The sequence below is a fragment of the Cebidichthys violaceus genome, unplaced genomic scaffold (assembly GCF_023349555.1).
Source record: "Cebidichthys violaceus isolate CVI_PGR_0920_01 unplaced genomic scaffold, fCebVio1.0.p SCAF_189, whole genome shotgun sequence".
Taxonomy (NCBI): Eukaryota; Metazoa; Chordata; class Actinopteri; order Perciformes; family Stichaeidae; genus Cebidichthys; species Cebidichthys violaceus.
In genome coordinates, this window is record NW_027176360.1 from 61,074 (window position 1) to 71,733 (window position 10,660).

A 10,660-nucleotide genomic window follows, 5' to 3' on the forward strand; every position below is an offset into this window, starting at 1 on the left:
GAGAGCTCGAGCGAAGTACATTTGTACACATTTGTTTTGGCGTAGAGTTCAACTGTTGTGATCTTTGACCTTTTGGTGGACCAGAGAGCTGGAAAATCCAAAATGGAAGAAGCCATTGTAGATTATTAGCAGTGTTCGGAGAGTCCTGTCTCATAAATGTTAGCAAACCATTCCTCCTTCTGTGGAGCAGTTTAGACAGACAAAGGAGGTAAGATTTACTACGAGGAACTTAGATTTAGTGTTGAGTTTGGCGACCCCTGTGGACTAAGGTGGTAGTGTTTCAAAGCACCAGAGTCCCTTTAGAAAACCTCTAATTCTACTGCAGCAGGGTCTGACAGTCTGCCCCTCTCAGTCCTGTTTCTGGTTCTCCCGTGCCTCCCTTCCCTCCAGCGGGTCCAGCAATACGTCCTGGGTCTCCAGCAGCGTGGTGTCGGTGTTGGCTCCCAGAGAGGAGAAGGTCTGCTCCTGGAGGAGGAGGAGGAGGACGCCGACGAGGAGGAGGAGGAGACGGGGACGCTGCTGCCGGGAGCAGAGCTGTAGCAGTATTAGTAGTAGTAGTCGTAGTAGTAGTAGTAGTAGTAGTAGTTGAAGTAGTAGTAGTAGCAGCAGTAGTAGCAGTATTAGTAGTAGTCATAGTAGTAGTAGTAGTAGTAGTAGGAGCAGCAGTAGTCGAAGTAGTAGTAGTAGTAGTAGCAGTGGCAGTAGTATTAGTAGTAGTAGTCGTCGTAGTAGTGGTAGTAGCAGTAGTAGTAGCAGCAGTAGTAGCAGCAGTATTAGTAGTAGTCATAGTATTAGTAGTAGTAGTAGCAGCAGTAGTAGCAGCAGTATTAGTAGTAGTCATAGTATTAGTAGTAGTCGTAGTAGTAGTAGTAGCTGTAGTAGTAGTAGTAGCAGCAGTAGTCGAAGTAGTAGTAGTAGTAGTAGCAGTGGCAGTAGTAGTAGTAATAGTCGTAGTAGTAGCAGTAGTAGCAGCAGCAGTAGTAGTAGTCGTAGCAGCAGTAGTAGTTGTAGTAGTAGTTGTAGCAGTAGTAGTAGTAGTAGTAGTCGTAGTAGCAGTAGTAGCAGTAGTAGCAGTAGCAGCAGTAGTAGCAGTAGTAGTAGTAGCAGTAGCAGCAGTAGTAGTAGTAGTAGTAGTAGTAGTAGTAGTAGCAGCAGTAGTAGTAGTAGTAGTAGTAGTAGTAGTAGTAGTAGTAGTAGTAGCAGCAGTAGTAGCAGTAGTAGTAGCAGCAGTAGTAGCAGTAGTAGTAGTAGTAGTAGCAGTAGTAGCAGTAGTAGCAGTAGCAGCAGTAGCAGCAGTAGTAGCAGTAGCAGCAGTAGTAGCAGTAGTAGCAGCAGTAATAACACGGTAGTGTACATGTAGGGGAGCCAGAGTGTGTGAATGCTGCCTGTCTGGACCTGTCAGCGCTCTGATGGGAGGAGTGCTGCTCCTTAATGGCCCATCATGTGAGCCCTGTGAGTGGAGGCAGCAGCAGCAGCATTGACTGCACCTCCTGCAGCAACATGTGGGTGTTATGACAGAAACAGAGAGCGAGGCCAGGAAACACTCTCCAAAACCAGGATACAAAGAGACGACCAACATCAACACGTTCTTCTTCTTCTTCTTTATTAGAGCGCTGAGAGAGCGGCTCAACTAAAGCATTAGTGGAGCAAAGCCTGACTTATTTCAACATCGCAGGAACTGAATGCAAACTGGTGACATTATTATTAAATTATTGTTAATATTATATATGAAGAGTGTCTGGATATGTGACATCACACATCTAAGCTATAAGCTCATGGGTGCAAGCCTTAACATTTAAGAAATGATCTCATTAAAGATGTTGAGTGACACCTTTTAATACAGATTATAGAGAGTCGAGCTTCTATTTCATACGTGCAATTTGGTTCATTCAAAACAACACACACACAGTTTGTGTGCTGGCTTTCTAAAATCCTGCATAGTTACACCTGTGGTCGGGGACTCCAATGTTAGAGAAAGAAGTCTAATAAGACCAAAACGAGCAACGATCTCTGTCTCTTTAACAGACTCGTGTTCATTACCAGCTTTTTGCTCCTCAGAATATGAAAATGAGATGATTTTGGGGTCATTTTCCACCTAAAATCCACACATTGACGATACATAATCTTTGTTTGGAGGAATATAAACAGGAAAGCTCTTTAACGTTCTATTTCATTCGTAATTATTTATGTTATTTTGTGAGTTCTGTTACTCTTCTTTTCAGTGGGGGGGGGGGGGGGGGTCAGAGGTAAGTATTTAATGCACATTAGAGATGAAGAGCCTCCACATTACACCACAATGTGTGTGTGTGTGTGTGTGTGTGTGTGTGTGTGTGAGTGTGTGATGGAGTCAGAGAGCAGACTGAAACATGCTCACAGTGTAGAAGCACAACTTCTTTTACTAACACTCTCTTAACGTGTCTCTGGGGTTCCTGGGTTACTTCTACTTTATGCTTCGATTATGTTTTATGAATAGTTTCTGAGAACATGAAAGTACACGATAATTCAAATAAACTCGACCTGCTATAACAGTAAAAATCACTAATTCATATACCATAATACAAAGGCTGTATGAGAGTACTTCTACTTTGCTTGTAGTACTTCTAAACCTTTGCTTTAGGATTATCGATGCTTCTCTTGTAATGAAGTATTTGACCTTTTTGCCTGAATACTTCCACCTGTAGAATATTTAATAGCAGTGACAGAATCTCATCTTATTTAAATAACAGTAATGTGAATGCCATGGTAGTACAAGATACACGTAAAGGTTTATGTAAAATAAATACTACGCTGTGAGGAAACTGTGTTTGAGGTTTGAAACGTTGACTGGAATGTGTTTTTTATAAATTGTCCAGCATAACTTCTTCATAATTGCAGAGTAAATACATTTATTTGTTTTATTTATTTTAATGTAAAACTAGAAAAAAAATCCAACAGCTTTAATGCAACAAACTATAGATTATTATGGTTATTATTGAGCCAACAAGGTGATGGTGATTTTTTTTTCTTCTTCTTCAACTTCTTTATATTATTATTATAATTACTGTTATTACTAGTATCGTTATCATTATTTATATCATTATTATTATTATTACAGTTTGTATTAGTTACCATTAATAGTTATAGTTATTGTTGTTCTTGTAATTATTGTTATTATTTGTATTATTTGGATTATAATTGTATCTTTAGTATCATTACCATTATTTGTATTTGTATTATTATTTTAATAGTTTTTATTATCATTATTGTTATTGTTCTTATAATAATAATAATAATTGTTATTATTATTGTTATTATTATATTTCTTCTTATTGTTATCATTATTGTTATTGTTCTTCTTCTTATTATTATTATTATAGTTCTTCTTCTTATTATTATTATTGTTATTGTTCTTCTTCTTCTTCTTCTTCTTCTTCTTCTTCTTATTGTTGTTCTTCTTCTTACTATTGTTATTGTTCTTCTTCTTCTTATAATTATTGTTATTGTTCTTATTCTTATTATTGTTCTTCTTCTTCTTCTTATAATTATTGTTATTATTATTATTGTTATTTCCGGCCCTGCAGGTCTGCTGTTTACCTGCAGACGCCTCTCTGTCTCGTCTTTATTTGCCTCCATCAGTCTCTGTCCTGCGGCCGCCGGGCAGCACCTCGGGGCGCTCAGCTTATCAGCTCTCTGTTTACCTCTCAATTAATGCCCATTAGTAAGGGGGGGGGGTCCGCTGGTTAACAGCTCAGACTGACGGATCTCAATCTGAGCTCAGAGACCGACTGTCTGCCGCGAACAGAGGAGCCGGAGAGACGCGCTGATCGCCGCCGATAACGCGGATATGAATGACCGTCAACGTTTGTTCTATAAATCACATTTCATTTGATTTCGCGTAAAGTACAATCAGGAAGTAACGTATAATTACTTCAATCATCAAATATGACAACATGGGAGCATTTATGAGACTCTTCCATCCAAACGACCCATCGATCACATCCACTGGACTCCCGTCAGTCATCACAGCTGCTCCACCGTTTCCCACAAGCCCCCATGAATCAGAGCAAACGAGCTCCGGAGCTTTCTGTCGGGAATGTTGTAGTAACTGTGGCTCCTGCTGTTTGTTCTCATGTCTCGCATTAAGGACACGAGTGTGCCTGTAATTATACAATAATGCCTTTTTTGGTGGAAAACGACGTGTTCTCAGGCCGGAGGAACAATTACGCGCGGAGAAAAAAACAGCAATTGATGCTTTCCCCTCCCCGGTGTTCACACCACGAGCACGAGCATCTTTGTTCCCGGGAATCGTTCCAGCAAATAAAGTTTTCTAAGCGTGAAAACAGAAGCTGGAGAAGAGTTTGATCTGGAATTCGCGCCACATTTGAGCTCTTAGCTCTCATTTGTGCGTAACAGCCAATTAGACGACAATACACGACAGCGTTCTGTCGTCCTAAACACATTTCATTGTTTAACCGAATTAGGGTTTCAACTCTAGTTTCCCTTCATTATTATTTTTTTTTAATAGTCAATAATGATTTAGTCGAAAAAAAGAACCCAAAGTGACGTCATCTATTCAGTCAAATGTACAATAATACACAAAACCAGAGAAAAGCAGCACGTTGTCACATCTGACGCTGGTATAAAGTTGTTCTCCTGATAAATGACTCGAATTTACATTTTGAACGACTCATCAATTAATCGAGTGATTTGAGCACTAACGATGAAAACACACTTTGGCTCCGGATCATTTAGCTCTTTGAATCAATAATCCATTAAGATCTTTTGCTTCTTTTGTAACCAAAACCACTGAATCCATAAATCCCTATTAAAAAACCCCGAGTCAGAACTTTACGCTTCCTTTCTTTCTGTGGACCTTTGACACGTTGATCACTGTAATCGTCGCGCTCTCCTCGTGGCTTTTATGTTGGAAAGAAATAGAAATCTGCATTACGGGATCACTGCCGTGCAGGATTAAGGCTGCTACCTGTGAGAATAGCATCGGTCCGAGCTGAAATAACACTGAAATAAAAGCCCCCCCACTCCCCCCCACCCTTAAAATTCTCCCGTCCATTTTCCACATCGGGATAAATGGTGAAACTTGTAGCAATAATACCCCCTTCTTTCACACAAACGCCTCCCCGCTGCCATCTCCTCCAGCCCCGGCTGCCCCCGAAGCCTCGCGGCTGGGGGCTCTCGGGGAGCCTTTCTCCGCGAACAAAAAAAAAAAAAGAAGCCTCCTGAAGGGGAACAAAAGTGACCACATTTCCCCCCCCCCCCCGTGTCCCCCCCCCCCACCCCTTCTCTGCGCAGAATAACCCGCTGCCTGGCCCTCAAATGGGAATATTAGGACGTCAATCTCACGGCCCCTGTGCGCCTTTGTCTTTGCTGAGTGCCCGGCTCTGCCTACCACACACCTTTTGTCCGACAATCCAATAAGGGCCATTATTCCCGTCTCCCTGGCCCCGGCTGCTGCTCGCTCTTCGGGAGTATTTTAGGTGCTTAATCGCGTCCTTTAAAGGACCTCAAATGGAGAATAACTTCCTCCTTTCACGCCGCCTGGCACCGGGACAAAGAGTTCCTGTGGCCCGGCCTCCTCCAGCAGCTCTGCCCCTTAATATGTTGGCGAGCGAGAGTTCTGCCTCCGTGCATCTGATTCCCTCCTGTGACCCCACATGGGAGCAATCATTATTGGATTATTATTATTCTTATTATTATTCTTACTTTTTATTATTTAGGAGGGAAACACCGTTTCAGTTCTGTGACGGTGATGCATTTGACCGTATGTTCTACAGCGCGGAGGACGCTTTACAGCCAACAATATAGACACAATCTTTGTATTGTTGTTGTTGCTCGAATACAGAATCAAACGCTCCTTTGTTTCCCCTCGTTCCTCTGATTTATTTGAATAGATGTGAAATAGACTAAAACAATTCTCTGTCGAACCAAAAAAAAAAAAACACTTGAAAAAGCAATTCAATCTCTCCAAAGCCTAACAAGTTAAATGTTAAAAACAAACATTATTTTTAATAAAAAAAAAATACGAATCATCTTTTTGGAGTTAAAAAAAAGGAGAAATACGCACGTTTGTGCGTAATCACCCCCCTCTGTGCATCAGTCTTGTCAGTGCCAAACTAGAGCACCAACTAATGAAACTTCCCCCAAACTGTGCCTGTTCACATGCGTGACATCCGGCCTGTACGCGCACTAATCTCGGCTATGTTACAGTCCAAGCAGCCGGTAGTGTGAGTGAAATGTCAGGTGAATCCAAACTCGCATCCATTATATAAACACAACTGTTTTCTGAGGAGAAGTTAACACACTCCTACAATCTGGTGTTTTGACCGAAAATGGAAGAGCTCCATAAAAACACAAACCCAGAGACACGAGTTGTGTTCTGGTGAGGCTACCAGGCCCGGATCCCCTGCAGGGAGCCCTGGCACGATGTGACCGCTGTCCCTTGGTGCGTCGGGGCCTGTGGGGAGCCGCCGAGGCCGCTCACGTTTCCCAAGTTCATGTTCATGAAGGCGTTGGAGGTGCCAGACGGGGGGAGGGTGGGGATGCTGGTGTAGGTGCAGCTGTAGTTGGTGTTGTATGCGGGACTGTTGTACGTGTACGCCGGGTATCCGTTATATCCGTACGGGTTGGATCCGTACGGAGTAGCGGCCGCGGCGTAGCTCTGCGCTCCGCCCAGACACGGCTTCCCATCGCGCACCAGCACCGGCACAGCGACGCGCCGGGGCGGCGGAGGGTGGTGCTGCCCCACCGCCTCCAGAGACTTGTCCTGCCGCTGCCGCTTGCACTTGTAGCGGCGGTTCTGGAACCAGATCTTCACCTGGTTCGAGGTGAGCTTGAGGGTGGTCGCCAGGTGCTCGCGCTCGGGGGCGGACAGATAGCGCTGCTGCTTGAAGCGCCGCTCCAGTTCGAAGACCTGCGCCTGGGAGAAGAGCACCCTGGGTCTCCGCCGGCTCCTCTGCTTCTGCACCGGCCGCTCCGAGTCACCCTGCCCGCCCTCCGCGGCCTCTTCCCGGGACACCAAAGCGCAGCTCTCTGGGTGGGTTGGGGGAAGTCACATAACAAGAGTTAACACCTCAAATCTTGAATATTATTTCCCAGAATATAACGCCAATTTGCCACTTTTAAAACTTCAATAAAACACAAAAAAACTAAATCAGCCACTGCAGACACGAAACATTTCCTCTGCGTGACTGAAAATATCCGATAAAATAGAAAAACGTTTAGACAAAAAGCTCAGATATTATTATGAAAATCAGACAATGAAATATAAAACACCAGGGAGGCAGATAAACTGCGCAACACATGGGAAAACAATACATTTAGTCTAAAATACAGACTCGGAGAATTATTGTTTTGAGTTTACATTTTAGTGACTTACTGAACTTAAAGCCACGAGCAGCTTCAGACCTCATTCCTTTCATTTATATATATATATATATATATATATATATATATATATATATATATATATATATATTATGAATATGTTTTGCTGCACGTGAGGAAGACGTGTGTGACCGTGTTTATCGGCGCTACTTCGCGGTGTCATTTCTTTTGCAAGCCTCTTTAAACTAATTGTCGGTTTATGGTCCACACATCATAACAAGACTCCGCGCGCCTGAACCACTAGAAAGTGTTTGACATCTCCAGACTTTACTGGATCCGTCTCGGGCCGCGGGGACTCCGACTCCCTCCATTTGATTGCTCTTTATGGGGATTATGTCTGGCGTGAGGCGGAAGATGATATTTCTGCACTTTTAATTTTTTTTTCCAAAACTTATATTTCGAGCTAAAGCTGTGTTTCATCTATTGGGTAAAAAAAACATGACAATACTCTAATAATAAACCAGGAAAGAGCTGCAGGATTATTATTATTTTTTAGAAATGTTTTTTTTTCCAGTTGGCTCACATTGTTTGACGCTAACATTTACCTGCTAATATATTACAAATGATGTTATTTTTATGGTTCATTAACAAAGCTGAACATCGTGCGTAACAGAGGTAACGTGTCCGCCTCATTTCCGTGGCAGCAGTTCGGGTTCAGGTTACAGGTGAAGCTCTTCTTGCGGCTAAACATGCAAATGATTCTTTGCTGCCACTGAATATGCATTAAAAACAGCTGCTTCCATTCATAATTCATGCTGCAGCACTTTGATATGTTCTCTGGTTGATATTATTCTGATCGTTATTGACACGCGTGTCCTTTGTTGCCTTTTGTCTGCGGCAGCTTGGCGCTTCAACTCACTGCTCTCCTGCTCGTCCAGCTCGGCGGCCTCCAGCTTGGCTCCCTGCAGGCCCGGGTGGACGTACATGTCCGGGGACAGGCTGGTCTCCCCTCGGTCCTCCTCGCGCGCCGCTAGCGCGCTGAGGTAGGCCAGGTTGTCCTCGCCGTCCGAGAAGGGAGGGCTGTCCCGGGCCCCTGCGAGCATGCAGGACGGCGGGGTTTGGAAATGCCGCCGCTGCTGGGGAGGAGACCCGGTCAACTGCTGCTGGCTGAGGGCTCGGTGCTGGAGCTCCAGGGACCCGGCCTGCTGCTGCTGCTGCTGCTCCAGCTTGAGGATATCCTTGACAGAAAACGGCGTGGAGGTGAGTGGACTCTGCAGCATCATGTCATCCAGCTCCGGCTCTGCAGCACCGAGGAAATGAAGCCCACCGAGTAACATGCACGCCCCTTCTACCTTTCCACTCTCTTTCTAACAAATATTTGAGCGTAAAAGCCCCTTCTTTGGCAAATGGAGGTGCGTTAAGCCTCTGGAATCCTTCATCGCCGTAAAACGCACGAAAACATGGGTATTAGTCCCGGTTTTGTCCATGCAGGTCTCCTCTCTGACAGATATAATGTCGGGCTTTGTAAGTGGAGTTTGGACCGGGGCGAAGGAGCGCCCCTGCCTCCTCTGATGTCAGGGGGAGGGGTGTGTGAAATGGAAAGTGCGTGGAGGCTGGAAGGGAAGCATTTGGGAGATCTAGAGAGGGAGGGAAGGTGGGCGTACTTGACGTATGCTCACGTCCTGGTTTTGTTTTCGGACTTGTGTGGATATCATAATATAATATGGACATTTAATATCTTACTCTCCTGCCCTGAATTCGCTCAACAGACTATTTTTTTTACGCACAAGTTGTTTCACGTGAGAGGCCCCTCTCCATCACAAACACTTGACCTACATCTTTACCTTTTCTTTTATTATGCGGTTTAAACATGTTACTTCTAGTTTTCATAATTCCACAGTCGGTCAGAACGCATGGTGTCCCAGTGGGCGCGCAGATTTCGTGCGTAAATCCGTGCGCTCTTTTGGGGAGGCGGCACTCTCGCTTGCAGGAACGATGGCACGACAAGGTCAACAGGTCAAGGGGTGATAGTAGCTCTTTGCCACTGTAGCTTAACTGTATCCAGATACAAACCAAACGTGGGCCTGACCACCATTACGCAATCATTTTGGCGATTTTATGAAATTGAGAGGTTGAAGTCACATTGTTGATGTCTGACAGTGGTCCAAATGGATTAAACCGACGGGACATTGTGGATTCTGGTCGGTTCTTTTCCAACATGCAGACTCTCATCGACGTCATCGTGAAGCTGAGGTTTGCTGTTCAGTTTAGAGGAGATGCCAAAGTTTCCAAAGAACTCTGTCTCACTTTACAACAGAGCGTTATGAAATACATATTTAGTGGAGTCATTAAAAGGCCGTCCTGAGTTTATGCGTCACTCTCCCCTCGCGAGAAGAGCTAAAACTCAGATAAGGAATCATCCGTAACTTCTAAATTCAAGGTGGAGATTTAAAAGGTTCAAGAGGTGAAGCGACGCTGTTCTCACCCTTCACCGCTGAACATCTACACACTCTCCATTATGTGTCCTGTCCCGTCCCGGCACTCCGCCGCTCTCGGTGTCTCTCTCCGTCCTCTTTTATCGCGGGTGTTGTATTAATAACCGCCCCGCGCCGATAAGCAGGGCCCCCCGGGGCAATTAAGATTCCTCCAGGAAAAAACTGACCGACGTTTTTAGCCAGAACTAATCTGCTCCTATCAGCTCCCCTTTCCGTTTTGCAGCGGGACCTCCCCCCCCCCCCTCCTCCCCCCCTCCTCCGTCACCCCGCTGGAGTTTATTCCTGAAAACAAACAGCAAAGTTCTCAAAAAAGTCCGATTTTAGAAAATATGTTCGAGAAATACACATATTTTACATTTCACGTGGATTTGTACGTCTAGTTGAATAATAATAATGTTTAATGAGCCACTTTAATTTGACATTAACATTGTTACATGCACACTGTATGAATAATAGTACAGCTATAAATTATGATACAAGAGTTTGAGACAGTTAGATAATGGGACCAACCAAACTCCATATTAAAAAAAATAAAATCACAAATGTTTACGTTTCATTTTGATCATGTTTCAGGAAATCAGGGCATTTGATTTGAAGCAACAGATTCCCTTAAAGCAGTCAAACCGTGAGGTGTGTGTGAATATGTATAAAGTAGATGAACTATGAATGAATAATAATGAATAATGAATCTGTTCTCTTTGCTGCTTGATTTGTTGCGTATGGCTTGATTCTGATTCCTCATGTTACTGTAAGTATTCTTCAGTGACTGTAATTGACAGACTCTCTATTGTTGATTCATGTTTTGAGTGATTTATAATACAGGAACAAGTAACGTCTGAATTAAC

At 43.9% G+C, this 10,660-nt stretch overlaps 1 protein-coding gene across 1 annotated transcript; it reads right to left on the reverse strand.

The window, feature by feature from the left end:
• Positions 1 to 5,852: 5,852 nt before the first annotated feature.
• On the reverse strand, positions 5,853 to 9,873 carry LOC137874338 (homeobox protein Nkx-2.5-like). Its single transcript, XM_068712976.1, has 2 exons — positions 8,240 to 9,873; positions 5,853 to 7,026 (listed from the first exon to the last, which is right to left on the reverse strand). The coding sequence occupies exons 1-2, from the start codon at positions 8,655 to 8,657 to the stop codon at positions 6,383 to 6,385; spliced, it is 1,062 nt and encodes a 353-aa protein (XP_068569077.1). The 5' UTR covers positions 8,658 to 9,873; the 3' UTR covers positions 5,853 to 6,382.
• Positions 9,874 to 10,660: the final 787 nt, after the last annotated feature.

What these genes read in the sequence shown, in the direction of transcription:
- LOC137874338 (XM_068712976.1), bottom strand. Translation starts at nt 8,657, where the DNA reads ATGTTACTCGGTGGGCTTCATTTCCTCGGTGCTGCAGAGCCGGAGCTG. An exon ending in GCTGGACGAGCAGGAGAGCA is followed by an intron (nt 7,027 to 8,239) that starts GTGAGTTGAAGC and finishes CAACCCACCCAG; the next exon opens with AGAGCTGCGCTTTGGTGTCC.